Source organism: Ascochyta rabiei, chromosome 7 (genome assembly GCF_004011695.2).
Source record: "Ascochyta rabiei chromosome 7, complete sequence".
Classification (NCBI taxonomy): domain Eukaryota; kingdom Fungi; phylum Ascomycota; class Dothideomycetes; order Pleosporales; family Didymellaceae; genus Ascochyta; species Ascochyta rabiei.
Window position 1 is genome coordinate 469,490 of NC_082411.1, and position 16,971 is coordinate 486,460.

Below are 16,971 nucleotides of genomic sequence, written 5' to 3' on the forward strand. Positions count from 1 at the left end.
ATGTGCGCCCCTTTTTGTGGGCATTCTGCACTGTTATGGATGGGCTCCTAGCTAGCTAGCTAGCTTTTGCACTTTTTTTTTTTTTTTTTTTTCTTTTGGCTTGCATGTCTCGGATTTGATATGCATAGTCAATGACCATACACATACAGCATTTCTCTCTCTCTCCTCTTACTAACTTGTGTGTCTTCTCTTGGGTTCCTCTGTGGATTTCCTACCTCAGCACGTCTTGTGAAGTCCAAGCTCTCTTTTGGAATCCACATCGACTTGCTGCATCGTCACGCAACGGGTAGAAGCTTGGATGTGGGTGGGTGCTCGAACAAGGGGGTTGTGGTGAGACATGGGATGCTGAACATATGCACGATGCTAGGGTTCGATTTGGTGGGGACGCTGGGTACCTGTGTGATGCGCTGTGTGTGGGGTCTTGTTTTGCGAATCTCTTGAATCTGTAGATTGGACAATGGCTCTGCACTCAACAGTCTGTCGCAGTGTGCTTTACTACAACGCCTTGGGCATCTTATCCAACCCTCTTCCAAGAGACATCATAATCCGGTCCTGTCGGCCGATCCATCAGTCGTCATATCCATATGTACAGGAACAGGGGGGGGGTGAACTCACATAGACAAAACCCGGCATGAAGGGCACCAGCCACCTTACCAGCATTATATTCCCACCCTTCCACAGCTTGCCCGCCGCGCCCGAGGAAACGGCACTCACGACCTCGTCGGCGAACCTGGCCGTGTTCATGTCCGAGAACTTGCCCTGCTTGGCGACATGCGCTTCCACGGCTTTATAGCGCGACGTCGCAGGGAGCTCAGAAGGCGGCGGCCCGTTGCTGCCAGCCGACATGTTCGACGCCACGTTGCCGGCTACCAGCGTGATGACGCGGACGCCCAGCGGGGCGAGCTCGAGGCGCAGCGTCTCGGAGAACATGTGGATGGCGGCTTTGGACGCGTTGTACTGGCCTGTAAATTGCATCAGTTCACTGCGTCTTTGTTGTGTGGAAGAAAGGATGGCCTGCTTTGGAATGGCACGCTGACGACGCCGGCCCCGGAACCGATATTCACCACGCATCCCCGTGCTGCGATGAGCAGGGCGCTGAAGGCTTGCATCGTGCGGAGTGGGCCCCAGTAGTTCACTTCGAACAGCGCCTGAGCGGTGTCCATGTCCACGTCGAGTGCGGGCATGATGTATTGTTGGCCGGCGTTGTTGACGAGGACATCTAGCTTGCCACCAGTCACTCCTTCCACCTCCTTGGCTGCTGCGGCGATTGAAGATGGGTCAGTCACGTCGAGGGCGAGCAGATGAATGTTGGGAAGCAAGGCCATATCGTCCATCTTCTTCGGTGAGCGCGCTGTGGCGAACACGGTGTAGCTGCGGCGCTGGAAGGACAGTACAAGTGCGTGGCCAATGCCGCCGGTGCTGCAGCCTGTTATGAGGACGGTTTTGGGTGCCATGATATGTCAGTATGCGTATAATCTTTGGGGTTTGACGACAACAGAGGAATTGTATTGGACAGTAGCATATATATCATTACAGTCATTGTGAGCAGGTCTTTCATGCTTGAGCCTGCGCATCTCTTCTGATCGGTAGCTTTCTGAACTTGGCGTTCTGGAAGTTCAGAAGTGGTTTTGGTGAGATAGTGGGAAGGATGTCATGCACGACTACAGTTTGTGGTGCACTCGGCGCAACTATAGCTCCGACTTCAGAAATCGAGCATTACGATAGACTGCAGACACGGAAGAGGAGTATAATATCGCGATATGGTGTCCATCTCATCGTATGATGCTTTATTGTTTCGGTGTCAATGGTTGCTCCGAGCATCCAAGCCGGGCAAACCATCTCCCCGATTAAGCTGGATAAGCAAACCCAAAATGACTGAGGCATTCCTTGCGTGAACATGGAAGGTGCAACATCCATAGGAGAGAGTCGATTTGGAGACTGATGCCTACGATGAGTATTCTCATGCGTACATATAGCCCTTTTGCGGCGTCTGCACGTGGCCTGTGAGTGTGCAATGGCCAACTTCGTTTTTGGTTTCCTATAGCGTTTGTTGGCGTACTTGTTCCGCTCTTTGGCAAAGCAAATGGATGTACAGATACGATTGACGGAAAAGTAAAAGAGAGACAGAAGAGCTTGGGGCATGTTGGCCAGCCATGCAGGAAAGATCGCACCCCGGACATTGAAGTCGAAATGGATCTAGACATTGCTATTGAAAGGAACGACAACGCCGTTGATACGAATGTTCCACTAGACACATGGAGTCAGGTTTGAATCAGGCAATACAAAGCAGCATACAGTTTCCAAAGAGATTTTAGGTGGGTTCCAGATTCTGAACTTACAGGTTCACAATGGTCCGGCGCCTGCTACCAATGATCAAGGCCATCCTCTTTTTCTCTGCGTGCCACGAATTTGTTTGGGCTTTGCCGCTGATTTTGAGGAGTTGATATTGTGTTTCCGTATATTTCTTTTTCGTGTCAACACCTGGTCTTTGGAGGAATGTAGCAACAGCGTCGCCAACGGTAATATTGTGTCCCGAAGAACAGATCCGCAGGGTACAGAAAATGCACACAAATTTGACGATGTTCAAAACAATAACGGTTTCCAAGAACAGAAGCCCCAGCGGAACCTTTTTTCCGTACGGTCGAAGTTTCGCACGTGCATGACCTACTCGCAGCCCAACATGTGGTTGAATTAGCCACACATCGCTACAAGGTGCCAGCTGCTCATAGTACTGTTGGGTGACATTAACTTGAGTGAAACTCGGCCACTGTCTAGTCAGGTTGAAGCCATGTTGGAAAGCTTCATCCAGCCCGTAAGAAATTCAGGTGCTAGAGGCCGTATTTGGTCTCATAACGTTTGTGCTCAGATTCAGAGTTACCGGGAACCTGAAGTTGCTGTCGAGGACAACCGAAGGAACACAAGAGGAATTGGCGATTTGGAAGAACACCGTCCAGTGGTTGTGAACTGTCATTTTGGACGCTGCATTGTCAATCACCAGCAGTAGGTCGCCATTTCCTGAAACGTAATCGTCAGAGGAGATCATAGTCCATTTCGCATTGGTCAGGGTTTTCCTAGTTGGAGTCTCTTGCAGCAGGCTCGTCTTCTTTCTTGACGGCTGCAATGCTATAGTCTTGGCCACTGACAACTCCAAAGACGGCTGAATTATAACTGGCCTGGGCTAGTGCCTGGAGATGGCTGTAAGAGGTGCAGTGAGACATGCACTTACAAAGATGTAGAGGCGCAGAGCTAACCGCTAGTAACCACCAGAGTATTACTCTTCTCTTGTCGATGTGTCTTAGATTACGGAGACTCACGAGACCAATCTCGAGCCACTGGCCAGTGATGTGAGCATGATCGATCTCGTACCGTGTAGGAGTACTGTACTCACGATGTTAATGAGGACATGCAGTGCAACACCTATGAGCGAAACATATGCGGAGTGTCCCTTGACGAATGTACCAATACCGTCAACAATCCTGCTGTGTGACTGCAGCGAGCAACATCAAAACCAGATTGATGATGAGCACAAGCGGAGAGGCATAAAAGCCTACAAACAGTCCAACTCTCCAACCTTCATACTGAATCGATGCATTAGAGGTATTTGCTTGTATGAAGAAATTCCATCTTTTTGCAATTTCCGAGGATAATCGAGCTCACTGATGTTGAATCCGGCCATTGTCGCAACTTGATCGTTATCGTCGTCATACTCCTGGCGAATTGAATCGGCTTCAACATACAGCTCGACAAGCTCGTAACGCCGACGGTTCGAAGCCATCTTGGTCTTGTTGTACGGCAAGGCTGACATGCAAGATGAATGACAGGTTACCAGAGCGGAGAGCTGGCTGTTCCGGCACGACATATACTCAGACGCGACTCCAAACTAGCCCCCACACGCTCAGGCGCGCTGTAAGCCTTACGTGTAGCACAAACTTACAGTCACAAGGCGTCCTAAGGTTCAGCCACATGGCGTCTTGTCCATGCAAGAGGCAGTTGATTTGTGTCGATAGTTGGTTGCTTGTGCAGTGGCAGCCTCGTTTCCTGCAAATGAATCAACGTGCATGTTCTGCCTTGAGCATTTATATTGAGAACGGGCTGCAGCATGTAATCACGCTTGGTGGGGGTCGTGAAGCCTGTGGTGACAATTTCGTCTCTATCGATCCATTGTTATTCCGAGAGCAGTCTCGGTGGTGAGATGCTTCATGCAAACTAAATGCTGCAGCCACTGTGTGCACCTCCTTGCAGGTGTCGAGGCCGAGCATCCGGCGCGTCTGGTGTGTCCGCTGCGGCAGCGCCCGTGCTACTTCCTGTGTCCTCCTTCGGTCGTGCGAGACTGAACCTCCTACGATGCCCGCTCGGTCGTTCTGTGAGGCTTGGTGCGCGTGGTCTGGCTTTTCCTCGGGCGCGGCCACCCACGACTGGAATTTCGTAGGTGATGGCGCGGAAGACGTACAAGACCAGGTCATATACAACAAGCGCAGCCCATGGACCGATCATAACGAGGCCGAATATCAACTATGCAACGTTTTCAGTATTGAGGGGTGACGAATTTGTACGTGCGCTTACGAATATACGTGTGAGCCATGTCTCGAGGGTTGAGAAGCTCGCAGGGAGGATAGATAGCAAGCCCATCGTGTGCGGCAGCGAATTAGAACCCACCAGGGCAAGCAACGTCGGAAAGAAACAGTGTCGCGCCCAAACCAGCAGACTACCAGATCAAGTCAAGTAGGAAACTCGGAGTGTCAATCGCGATAGTGGTACCGTGGTTATGTTGGGAGACGCCGGACGATCGAGCCACCGAATCACTGAGCATCATCGTTTGTGGCTGAAGCTCGCGCACGTTCCTTCGCCCCTCCTTTCGCTTCAACACCACCGTCTCCGCAGCTGACCCTCAGGCATCCGTGCAACGCTACACCATGACTGAAAGCAGCCATTGGATGGATGCGAGGGCTGAGCCAGACCAAGCCAATGGACAGTCCGCTGCCGCTTTGCACCGCATTTCCCAGGGCTTCTTGAGCCTCCCCACCCACCGTGATACACGCACAAGCAGTCAGCTCTATCATTGAAATCATATTGTGGCCCAGTTTCCCAAGCTCATAAGGCTCTAGAGGTCATCGAGGAAGCCGTACAAGCACTGTCGTTGTTGGTGTGAAAGTAGATCGATCGAACATCTGAATAGCCACCCTCGCAGTCACGCTGCAGCCTAATCCCGCAGCCGGTCAGTCAAGCCTCGTCAGACTGAGGCCGCACCTCTAGTTCTCGTTCTCACGTCCTTTTCTCTGCTGTTTCATCCCTTTGACTTCCATTTCAAACTGTATTTTCTTGCTCGCTTTGGTTCTGCCTTGTTTGTACTGATCGATTTGTCTCCACTCCTGCCAGCCGCGGAGGCCAAAAGACCCTGGATCTGTCATAATGAACGACCTCACGTTCCTCGACAAAGAGCTGGCCAACGAGTACAGCACCAGCGATGCGACTCTGAAAGCAGTCCTGCCTGGCGGCAAAGTCATACACATCTCGGACAACATCTGTCCACTCAAAGTCCTGGACGTCTGCCCGCTGCTCTACTACAGTTTTGAGTACAACTCGCAAAACCAGCTTCAAGCAAGCATTGAGGCTTCGTCTGAAAGTGCCGTTGTATCGCTCGCCAGATACTGCTACACTGGCAGCTATCTTGCAAGTGAACCAGATGGGGACACTATCCTGCTTCTACCGCATGCGGAGACGTACAAGATCGCCGAGGATTTCGATGTACCAGAACTTCAGATCATGGCACATGGCAACTTTTCCTGTCAAATCGAGTACGCTTGCTGCCTGCCGAAACCGCCAAAAGACCTTCTTGACACAATACGATTTGTATACCGATACTTTGCCAGTGAAGAAGCGCGCTGGGAACACAACCTCGTCGATACACTGCTCAACTACTGTGTCGCAGTCTACCTTTACCACAAACTTGGAGAGAGTTTGGACTTCTTGACAGCCGTTCACGAGGTCGCAGCCTTTCGTCAAGACCTTTGCCGGACGAACATTGCGCGAAACTTCAAGGATGACTGTGAGTGAATAGTCGCGGGCTCGTCAACACATGCCTTTCTGACTGAGATGACAGGTGCTGCAGACATCATTCGCTTGCCTTCAGGCTTTTTCGCTGAGCCAAGCAATCCCCCTACTATGCTGTCGTCCCGCGATCTGCCGAGCGAGATGTTGTACGAAAAGCCTTGCAACACTACAACCACCGACCTGGCAATCGCCGAACCAAGCAGTAGTTCAGTTCCGTTGTCGTTCCGCCAAAGAACACCGGGCACAGATATCTTCCGTCGCGAGATTCCACACCCTTCAAAGCATAGTGTCTCGCCGTCTGCACTCACGGCTGCACTCGAGAGGTACAGCGTAAACGCGTCTCCAGACACTGAGCAAGCTACTGCAGAAGAAACATTGCGCAAGTACAAGCGCGCAAGAATTGACGAAACGTTGGTGAGGCTACCAGGGAGAGCGGTGCTTCCTGAGGGCAGCCCACCAAATACATACTGTTGGAAGGAGAAGAGACCTGCAACTATCAAAGTAGAGCCCGCTTCTGCCGCGGGCGAAGGGTCCTATTGGCAGGGCGCGTTTGAGGGAGAGATGCAAACCTTCAAAGTTGCCACAGAGGGTACATCTCACAGTGCCCGTCGATTGCTCTTTGAGTATGGACGCCGTAACGTCCGATCTGAACCGGAGACATCGCCAAGCCCACCAATGGTCGACAGCAATGCAGCTACCACGCTGCCTCACAGAACTCGCACTGTCAAGCGTAAATCCGACGTGAACACCACAGGCGATATCACAAGTGAGGACGAAGGTTTCGCTATGGTGCACCATACCAAGGCGATTGCAAACGCTGTCTCACACAGTCCGATGTCCAGCCCTGAGCTTGTACCTGCAGCCTCGATTGCTCAAATTTCAAGTGATGATGTGGCTTCCAGCGACGACGATTGGACCATGATATAGAGATTGTCTTAACAGGGGCGGATGCGCCTTGCAAATGTTTTTTCTCTCGCGAAAAGACACCATCCAAAAAACATCTTATGGCGTTGATTTGGCATTTCAGGTATATCACAGGATGGCTTCTACGACTTCCGCGACATGGGTATGTACACGATGGGTGGCGATACAGGCGTTTATTCCGTAATTGCTACGCTTGTTACAAATTGGACGCTATATCGGCCGCGTTACGAATCGTGTTGGGCATATGAAGAAAAAAAAACAATACCAATCTTCATTGACATAACAGGTCATCACCTGAGCACACAGAGTTCTAAGCTTCAACTGATCAAACTGAACATGAACAAAAGAAATGCCGCGTAAGTGCGTGAAGAACTATACTTCGATCCACACTCACTGCATAGGCTGGACATACGTCTAATGAACATGCATTGGCGGCATCCCAGCACTGATCTAAGACGTGCGGGTATGTTTTTCGTCGATGGGCTGGTTTGATCTGGGGGAAGAGACAGATCGGCGATGTTTATGTCTTATAGATTTTTGAATGGAAAGACTTGATAGCATGTATATGGGGGAAGCATTGTGTATTTTTAATTTATATTTCTCATCGAGTGAGGATTCACAGAATACGCAGAACTCAGAGCACACCGGCAGAGTTTTTGATGTTCTCAAAGCTAGATACTGCTTCACGGTTACATCGCCTCTAAGCGTGAAGAACCGCAGCGGGAGGTTTCCGGGTACAGGCAGAGCTGGAGATGTATGTGGAAAAAGATATAGCAAAGAATGTAGTCATAGACTCGAGTATGATGATAGAATGTGAGGTTCACCGTTTCATGATCCAACGGACATGTGGAGATGATATCGGCGATGTGATGAAAATGAGAAGAGCTACAAGAAGTATACAAAACAAGACCTCTTGCGTCCGTGACTCGCTTTCCGTACTCCGCCTCCCTAGACAACCGATAACCTCATGAGAAGACAAGAGAAGACAAGAGAGGATGACTGAAGAGATGGATAGAAGGAACGTCTTTCGTGTTGTGTGTAGCGTCATAACCAAGAGGAAAGAAAACAAGGGTCAAAAATGAAAATTGGGGTGTAAGACTACCGAAACCCGCCTCTCCGTCGCGGCGTCTTCAACTCTTCCCTTGCGCCTTCTTGTGCATAGCTCGGTAACGCCGGTGTACTCTGTGTATGCTGCAATATCGGCGGCTGTGGAGGCTGCACGAACCCCCGTCCCTCATATGGTGTCTGATACGGTGTTTGCCACGCTGGCTGGCCGTTCTCGATGTGGCTGTTCGAGTTGATGCGATGCGGTGTGTGCGGTGGGGGTGCGAAATCGTTGTACTGTGGCTGTGGTTGGGCATGTTGCTGGCGGAGCAGACCAAATGCCCAATTTGAAACATTGAAGCCACCGAAGATGAGAATCGTCAGGAAGATCTATGTTGAGAGTCGACGTCAGCAAAGTCGTGGATGTTGAGATGGTGTGGGTTGTGAGAAGCTGATCTGAGGCTGATTGAAGTCTGGAAAGTGTTCTGTTGGTTCGGAGGGATGCAGAAATACGGCATGACCGTAAAATGGTGAGTGATACAAGGGAGAGTCGTGCGCCACGCGCAACCCGTCTCCCACTTCTTTGCTCGATCCATGCAATCTCCACGCTTGTACCTGAAGCCAACCACATCCACAGATGAAAAGAAACGAACATACCATAGACTTGTAGCTGAACTCCTCGAAGAAGCTGTTGATGATGGAAGCGAATGTCTTGACGGTAACGCTCGCGCGAGCAAGCTTGTTTGGGTCACGGTTCATGCAGGTCTCCCAGTTGCCGCACGCCATCTCCATGGCGGGGACGCGGGTGTCTGGCTCGCACCGGTTATCGCGGTAGTTCTTAACGCACTGGGCGATCTCGACCAACATCTCGGAGGCGTGCTTGTTCGATTCAATGTCCACGTCCGCCATGATGCCGGTGTAGATGCAATAGAGGATGAACATGAAGGAGAGAGCAAGGAAGACGTTGACGGTAAACTGCATGTACCAGGAAAGCACCGAGGGGAGTCCTGGGTGTGCCTCAATCCAGTGGAAGAAGCCTGCAATTCTGGCGCCGTACGTTTGCTGCACTTGGCCCAGCTCTGTCGGTGCGCTCTTCTGTACCTGGGCCGGCTCATGGTCGGATTCCTCGTCGTCGCCGTCGCGCAGCACCAGCTGCTTCTTTCTCGATCGGTCGGAGCGTTCGCGCGTTGACCGCCGCTTCGCAACGCGATTCTCCATCTTCTCGTTGTAGTGTTTGCGCGACACCTCCTTCTCTATCTCCTTCATCGACTCCTTCGCTGGGCTCGGGCTCCCCCAGTTCTGGATGCGCTTGAAAAAGCTTTGTCGGCGCCCGCCCTTCTTGGGGCTGGGGCTGTCCATCAGCAGCCGCATCTTGCCTGCTATTTGTGTATCGGGCGTGGCCTGTTCGCTGTCCTGCGCGGGTGTGTTCGGAGTCTCGCCGCCAGAGCTGAAGTCGTAGTCGGCCGATGGTGTGCGAGGCGTCCATGCGTTGGTGTGTGGCGGCAGCGAAGGAAGTGGCTTGCCGCCGCTTTGCGGAAAGCCAAGGGCCGTCTCGCGCAGGCGGCTTGGTGTTGCGAAAGCGCTCTTGGAGGGTGAATCGAATGGAGGGTTGGTGCCTGGCTGGCCGTACAACGGCCCGTTGGTTAGCTGGAATGTCCCATCGGCGGCGAGAGAGTGGCTTTGGCTAAGGACAGGCTCACGTTTCCTCGCAGCGGGCGAGTTGGTGATGTTCATGAAAGGCGAACGATGGTCGACGGGGCCTTGTTTGTTGTCATACTCAAAGTCCATGGGCGTCAACGACTCCCGGTGGCCTCCGCGCGACATATTGTCTGAAAAGCGCAGGTTGGGCTCGAGGGCAACGGGCAGGGGCGGCGCGTTGTGGGGTAGAGGGGAACTGTGGTTGCTACGCATAGCAATAGCAATAGCAATAGAGTGGGTCGTAAACAAATCACTGTGGCTGCTGTGGCGTACGCGCTTGTGGATGCGGCACGAGCCACAGTGACGTCGTTACACCCGGCGCGTAGATGCCGACCTAGCTTCACCCTCAAACACGTACTCTGGTACTTCCATGGGTCCTCGTGGGCAAAAGGAGTACCACTCGCTATAGTGCGCAAGAGGCTGTCATGTGATTTCGAGAGGATCTATGAACCTTGGTATAGGGTCTTCCATGTACGTATAACCATCACCAAAACCAGACCCTATCCTTCCCACCTACAAGGGCTTCGCACCCTTGGGCAACCTGACCTTGAACACAAGGACTTGCGAGTCCAGACTGTAACCAGACGAGTCCTTGTACGCCTGCTTACCGAAATTGATGTATCCGTTCTGGGTGATGAAGTCGTTGTCCGAGAACGAGATCAAGTAGTACTCTTTACCCTCGCCCTTTGTCTGGAAATCCTCATCGACCGGCGCAATCGCGAAGCTCTCCCATTTCTCGTTCAACAGGTTCGCATCTTGCGCGCCTCCATTGCGCACACCAAAGCGGTTGAGCTGCGAATTCACATTGTACGACAACCATGGACAGTAGGTAGCCGGCACAACATCGCTCTTGAGCACGCCCTTGCTGCTTGCGATCTGAACATTGAAGTCATCATACTTTCCCTTGATGTTCGTGGCGTTGGAGATGTCGATTACATCCGCGTTGCGGTAGATGGACGCGGATGCATCTTGGCCATGACCAGCGCCGGAGTCGCGCGCGAGGACAAGAAACTGAGTGTCGGAAATATAGTGCATCTCAGACTGACCGGCTACTTTTCCGTTCGACAGGACGGGAAGCTGAACAGCGTACTCGGCTTCGAGCTCGACTGACTTGGTCTTGACGCGATATTTGAGAAGGCGCGTGTTGCGACGTGTGGACGATTTAGAGCCGCCATCCTGGATCGTGGCGCTCTGCAACATCGTGTACATGTACTTTCCATCTGGACTAGCAGTCAAGGCCTCAAGACCTTGGTTGTTGGCGCGTCCGGTTGAAGGGTCCTTGGGAGAGATTTCGAAGTCCTGATTGTAGATCGGAGGAGAGGCAGCGCTGAACGATTCAGTACCGTTGCGCAGGGGGACGAAGGCGTCAGGAGTGCGGATGGCCTGGATCATTTTGCCGTTCTTGTCGAACTGGTAGACGTATGCCGCGTACTCATCGCTGATCCAGTAAGATTCATCATTACCAAGCACCAGGCCCTCGGTGTCGAGAGGAACACGCGATCCTCCTGTTCCGTTGTTGCCAAATCCATCGCCAGTGTCTTGAGAGTAGTTAGCTTTGAGCAAACGATGCCTTTCGAAACTATCTTACATATCGCCAATGGAAGGCTTGGGAAGCCTTTGTATGTGATGTTACCAGTGGGGTCAAGGCCAGTCAACGGCGTGCCGTCCGGGCCAGTAAGCAGCAGCGTATCAAGATACGTGAGCTTGAAGTTGGGCGACGCCGGCTTCTCCAAGGTAGCGTCCACGATCTCAAAGTCGAAGCCGAACTTGTGAATGCGGCTCTGGGTGTTTTGTGTGCCCTGCGTGTTCCAGCCGCGATCAGGGAGACCATATACAATTCCCTGGTACGCTTCCGTCTTTCCCTTCTTGCTCTTCCAGCTCTTCTTATCGAGCGCAATTGCACTGCCGATGCCACCAATGGTGTCACCGAACTTGTCGCGCGCATCGCTGGCCAGCTTACCGTAGCCTGCGAGGGCGGAGTAGGTGTAGGTCCTGCCATTGCACGTTGTCACATTGACAGGCGCAGGCGTGCTACTTGGCGTTGGTTCTGCAAGCACCTGCGCGACTGGCAGGGCCAGCAGGCTAAGGGAGACAGTATATAGCATTTTGGGGTTTGATCGCGTACCTTAACGCAAAAGCGGTCGGTTGACCCAGGTTCTTATATCTTATGCTGCGGATCCCAAAGACGCGAACCCAAGAACCGAGCGCGTAGAGTCGATCAATAGTGTCTGCATGCTCAGACAAGCACGTTGCTTGTTGTTTGGCTGCAAAGTAAAAGATTGCGTTAGGCTCCCCGGATCTTGCCTCGCGGAGCGGGAAGTGGCGTGGGGATGTGCATTCAGGAACGCGTACTTTTTTCTGGGAGTTCAACGAGGCGGTTACTAAATACGAACTGTATTGATAGGTGTCCAATTGGAACGCTCGAGGGCACTTTGGGCCTGAAACCAGTGCGCACGTTGCTGGAACGAAACTCGTGAGTCGCTGAGGGGAATAGCACCAGCAGATGCGCTTGCTGAGAGAGGCAGGCCGTATTGCTAGCGCATCCATCACCTTCGGTCCTTCGCCTACATGTATTCTGGTATCACCCAACAGAAATTGACCATTCTGCTCTTCGACACAACAACACGCCGTCAACCCGTTCGATACGTAACGACATATGGTGGGGAGCCTTCTCAGACGTTGCGCTTCGAAGCTGGGCTCTTGTTGACCGGCATCTCCGGAATCTCATCCGCAGAATATCTCATGCCCGGCAGCTCGACTCTCGCCATTTGAGCAAGTTTACCGTTGAAGGATCTGGTGGCAGCAGATAGTAGGTTTAGCTGCTTGCACATTGTGTCGCCATCTTGTGTCATGAGATCCAGAGCCATCTTTGCTGGTTCCGGTCTATGCAAACCGCAGACGGAAAGCACTTACCAACCGAGTTACGACAAGCTCTTCATATGGGCACAATAACCTACCAAGTGGAGCCAAGCGGAATGCTTCGTAGAGACGACAAGTCCTCAAGCGAAGTACATACTGTATTCGTATCTCGTATTCGAGAACCTGAGAACATGCCAATGTTCGCTGAGATGCATTTACAAGCGGTGGAAGATGGCCGTTGACGTGACTTCCCAAAGTTGGGGGAAGTCGCACGACTACAAGAACGTGTCACGACAGGACATTAGCTCCTTCCTGGAGCCTCGCAAACTCGACTGACAGATCACGGCTGCGTCTCACGCCTTGACATGATGTTATGCACACCCTATCACTCCTGAATTGCTTTTCTGAGTGCCCCTCTTCCTACGCCTAATCTATTCTTAAGACCTTACAGAACGGGGTGACGAATAACTCGTTAGATTCGTTCATTAACGAGCTCCTTCTATGAGAAGACCGCAACTCGTACCAATATGTCAGGGCTGCTTGGTACAGCATCAAAATCCGTCCCGTACACGAGCACCGAACCCATCGAAGGCGACGAGCCATCGAAGGCGAACAGCGACCCTGGTTATCTCGGAGAAGATGAAGGGCAGAAGCAGATACCTCGACAGCCGGCAAAGACATCACACTCGATGCAGAGCTTCAGCAGCGATGCAGATGTGCGCAACTGGATGAGGGACGAGGACTCGAAAGCAAAGTCTGCGTCCAGTCTGACTCCTTCGTCTAGTCTGAATGCATGCCTGAGGCCATCCCAGTCGAAAATACATCCATCGTCAAGTATGTTGCAGACCAAGACAGATTTGCACTTGAAGGCATCAGCCAACGCATACACAACCAAATGCCAGTGGCTTATGGCTAAGCTCAGCAACATCAGCGGTATGATTGCTCCAAGCCTGTCAAACATTGTGGTAAGAGTGGCGTCACTAATCGTGCTCTGAACAAAAGAAGAGAGAACCAGGCCCAAGATCGGAGGGTCCTCGTCTCTACGTTCGAACTCCGACCCGATCGTTCGGGAAGCCCCCGAGTTGTCGAACAAGACCGACCTTGACAAGCCACTGAAGACATGCCTAAAACAGAGAGCTCAAAGTGCAGACACAACACCCCCAAGCGAGCCTGTAACGGGTACGATAAGCTCGAACAAAGCCCAGAGGCTGCGGCGTGTGAAGACTGTAGACTTCGAAGACTCAGTTTTGGAGCATGTCCCATCTCGCGCGGGGAGTTCCAGCAAGACCAGAAAGCACGGAAAAACTAGGCCGGATAAAGTTTCAGAAAGATCACCACTATGTCCTGGTAGGATCAGTTTGACCAGACCTCTGCCGGCGTGTCCGGCTGTCACTCGGACGGATGTCCATGTCATCTCAATTTCTCCCATATTATCGAAGTCTGCATCCCTAGGTCCGGGGCAATCAAAAGGAAATAGGGAGGCAGACCCGGCTACTCCTACCATGCAGATCGTAGAATCGAGCAACGGGAGTTATGAGGTAATCTGGGATGACGTACCGCCTGAGCACAATGAAAGGATGCGAAGACATGACTCTTCAGTCAGCCAGGCGCTTGAAGCACTCAGCTATACAGCTACCGACAGTCTCGAGCGTGTCAACACAAAGCTAAATGAATGGTCTGACACCTGGAATGCGCCATCCGACTGTTTCAAACCTACGATTGTCGTTTTCCCTGACGATGATGGCCGCAGACCTCCGTATGAGTGTGCGATCGTTGATGACGAAGATATTGAAATATTTGCGCCCCCAAACAGCGAAAGGGCGAGTGCTGTTCATTCGCAGCATCCCTCACGGCCTGTCAGTGCTCCGACGTCAAGAGCTGTTTCTCAAGACTGGTTCATCAGTACTGCAGATCCACAAGACACGCCGCTCGATACTTCATATTTTGCAACGGAGCAAATACTTGCCATGCCAGACTCAGATGCATGGTCAGCGCATCTTGTCGCTGCTCGTCGAAAGCTGGGGGCGTCCAGCCCAGAGCGAAAGCTGTCCAATGTCGACGAAGCTGAGACGAAGTTTCGCAACCACCGTGACTCCGTTACCATAGCTCATTCGCGGCTGATTCGTTCTGGAGGAGTAGGACCTGAGCTTTTTGCGCACAGTGACTCGGTGTCACTTGCGAAGAAGCGAATACATGCCAGGAACCTTACCAGCTCAGCTTCTTAACACACAGATCACTCGAGGTTGGAGCCAGGTCAGTTTCCTAATAACGAAACAGCTGTAATGCTCCCTCTGCCGATCATGAAGGCATATGCAACCGAAGCGCTCAAAAAAGCTAGTCCATTCTCAATGCTGCGGCCAACGGAGTCGAATGCTCCGCAACATGTTCGTGGAGAGGAGTAATGGTCGTTTGTCCGTAGGTGGCGTACCTCTGATCAAGATCAATATATGCTTCCATGCCTGTGTGTATCGCTGAGCGGGACGTATCTAGTTTGCGTCTGTTCTGGTGAAGTCGAAGGTAGAGTTGGTGAATACAGCCCCACTTACGAACTTGACAATGTGCACATCATTCGTTACATGTGTCCATATGTCCTAAAGTGAGAGCAACGTTGTTGTGTTCCGGTAACAAATGGGCGTGAAGGAAGGCAGGATTGTCAGGATCTTGTGTCGGCAGCTCGGCGTTTCGCCTTTTTGACGTGTTGACACGAGACGCGTCCACCCCTCACCCTCGACTTGCCCTTGACTCCTTACATTCGATTTTGTCATCGTGTTAATGAGCCGATGCCTCTGTTCAAAATTCTTCTTTTTCCGATATGAAGTCACCTACAGTTTACACATGGCGTCTTCATTTGCTCACCAGCCAGTCAATCCCAACTTCTCGCAAATTTGTGAACTCAGAAAACCAGGATTGTCAACAAAGTGATGCTCCTTCAACCACCTGGCACAAAACGCTACTCGAATCAGTCTAGGGCTCTCTATTACGACCTGTTGATCGTGACCTGAGGCATCGAAGTCCCTTACCATGTACAATTCCTGACACTTAGCGTTACAGCCCATGGTTGGTGGCGACAGAAACGAAACAATGCATAAGGAAGGAAACCCCGCCTTCTTGACCTGTTCACTGTCCCACTCTCATACAGATCTGTGGAAAATCTCGTGATGCCATCTTTCGCGCCGTACAAGTCGATACACGACGTCTCTCGGATTGAGCTCGGTGTGGAGACTAAGATAAAGAACGATCAACGATATAACGCGCTGCGAGATCTGGATGACCTGTCTGACTCAAGCACTGAAGCAGGAGAATGGGAAGTAGAGGATGGCATGAAGCTTCAGCGGTCCGGAAAGCGGAGGTTCTGGAGGGTATTGAGTCATTACCGCTGGCTGCTCGACACGACGCTTCTTTTGGTCATCGTTGGGTTGCTCGCGGAAAAAAGATGGAGACGCGACCACAGTTACCAGTATGAGTTTGCTGGAGACATCACAGGCTTCGCGCCAAAATGTGAGTCTGGACAGTCTGATATTGATGATGTTTGCTCATTTATGCAAGTTTCACAACAGATTGTCACCTTCCGACCCAACCCAATCTTCGCGCCGGAAAACGCATCGGAGTTTTGGAATAGAGATGTCCAACAGGCCTGGCTGAACATTGTTCCCGGTATGTATATCTTCTGGTCTCACAGTTTTACATAACGTGCTCACAATCAGCAGAAGGATTAGGTTACGTCGAGGTCAAAGACTCTGCGCAGCACGATAATCTTCCACGGCCAATCCACGACTACGTCAACAATACGGTATTCACGACTTCCATGACGCATCAGCTGCATTGTCTGTACACGATTCTCAACGCTTACAACACAATGTCAGTCACGCTTGACAATCCCATGTTGAAAGTCAACCCCATACAACAGCCCTGGCATGTGAATCATTGCTTTGAGTACATCAGGCAAGCTATCATGTGTGCAGGCGATGTCGCCTTAGAAGGAGCCGCAACAACCTTTCCGCTGGGTCCGAATGGAGAAGATCAAGGAGGGAGCGATGGTTGGGATGGGAAACATGTCTGTAAGGACTACGGTCAGATCATCAAGTACCTGGAAAAAGAAACGATCAACCACGTCAGATGGATATCATGATATCAGCACGAAGACTGGAGCCGTGAGCACTACCAATAGCATTCATAACTACATTTCTGCTCTGAGCTCCGAATCACATGTTTTCTTCCTACCGACCGACAGCTAGACGCGTATTAGTAGGTATATATACCACAGTAGTGCGACCCGCGGCCAACCGACTAATCACAATTGACACATGTAAGCCTCGGAAGCTGAGATATATATTGCGTCAACGGCACCTCGGAACGCGCAGTCCACCGCTCCACTATCTCGCATCGCTAAGCGAA

At 51.7% G+C, this 16,971-nt stretch overlaps 8 protein-coding genes across 8 annotated transcripts, besides 1 other annotated feature; 3 read left to right on the plus strand and 5 right to left on the minus strand.

Annotated features, from left to right (window-relative positions):
* Positions 1-72: 72 nt before the first annotated feature.
* Positions 73-97: a tandem repeat.
* A 398-nt stretch (positions 98-495) lies between these two features.
* On the minus strand, positions 496-1,454 carry EKO05_0004744 (Acylglycerone-phosphate reductase; the record flags this gene model as incomplete). The annotated part of the gene is made up of 3 exons (XM_038939170.1): positions 496-552; positions 616-962; positions 1,055-1,454. The coding sequence occupies 3 exons, from the start codon at positions 1,452-1,454 to the stop codon at positions 496-498; spliced, it is 804 nt and encodes a 267-aa protein (XP_038799296.1).
* Positions 1,455-4,206: 2,752 nt separating this feature from the next.
* EKO05_0004745 (uncharacterized protein) lies at positions 4,207-4,629 on the minus strand (the record flags this gene model as incomplete). The annotated part of the gene is made up of 2 exons (XM_038939233.1): positions 4,207-4,512; positions 4,564-4,629. The coding sequence occupies 2 exons, from the start codon at positions 4,627-4,629 to the stop codon at positions 4,207-4,209; spliced, it is 372 nt and encodes a 123-aa protein (XP_038799297.1).
* Positions 4,630-5,409: 780 nt separating this feature from the next.
* Positions 5,410-6,978, plus strand: EKO05_0004746 (uncharacterized protein; the record flags this gene model as incomplete). Its single annotated transcript, XM_038939436.1, has 2 exons — positions 5,410-6,046; positions 6,101-6,978. The coding sequence occupies 2 exons, from the start codon at positions 5,410-5,412 to the stop codon at positions 6,976-6,978; spliced, it is 1,515 nt and encodes a 504-aa protein (XP_038799298.1).
* A 1,095-nt stretch (positions 6,979-8,073) lies between these two features.
* On the minus strand, positions 8,074-9,930 carry EKO05_0004747 (uncharacterized protein; the record flags this gene model as incomplete). Its single annotated transcript, XM_059636454.1, has 2 exons — positions 8,074-8,409; positions 8,677-9,930. The coding sequence occupies 2 exons, from the start codon at positions 9,928-9,930 to the stop codon at positions 8,074-8,076; spliced, it is 1,590 nt and encodes a 529-aa protein (XP_059492437.1).
* A 300-nt stretch (positions 9,931-10,230) lies between these two features.
* EKO05_0004748 (uncharacterized protein) lies at positions 10,231-11,822 on the minus strand (the record flags this gene model as incomplete). Its single annotated transcript, XM_038939231.2, has 2 exons — positions 10,231-11,255; positions 11,306-11,822. The coding sequence occupies 2 exons, from the start codon at positions 11,820-11,822 to the stop codon at positions 10,231-10,233; spliced, it is 1,542 nt and encodes a 513-aa protein (XP_038799299.2).
* Positions 11,823-12,389: 567 nt separating this feature from the next.
* EKO05_0004749 (uncharacterized protein) lies at positions 12,390-12,584 on the minus strand (the record flags this gene model as incomplete). The annotated part of the gene is made up of 1 exon (XM_059636455.1): positions 12,390-12,584. One exon carries the CDS (start codon positions 12,582-12,584, stop codon positions 12,390-12,392), a length of 195 nt encoding a protein of 64 aa, XP_059492438.1.
* Positions 12,585-13,103: 519 nt separating this feature from the next.
* Positions 13,104-14,801, plus strand: EKO05_0004750 (uncharacterized protein; the record flags this gene model as incomplete). Its single annotated transcript, XM_059636456.1, has 2 exons — positions 13,104-13,509; positions 13,579-14,801. The coding sequence occupies 2 exons, from the start codon at positions 13,104-13,106 to the stop codon at positions 14,799-14,801; spliced, it is 1,629 nt and encodes a 542-aa protein (XP_059492439.1).
* Positions 14,802-15,734: 933 nt separating this feature from the next.
* On the plus strand, positions 15,735-16,705 carry EKO05_0004751 (uncharacterized protein; the record flags this gene model as incomplete). The annotated part of the gene is made up of 3 exons (XM_038939501.1): positions 15,735-16,074; positions 16,123-16,230; positions 16,284-16,705. 3 exons carry the CDS (start codon positions 15,735-15,737, stop codon positions 16,703-16,705), a joined length of 870 nt encoding a protein of 289 aa, XP_038799301.1.
* Positions 16,706-16,971: the final 266 nt, after the last annotated feature.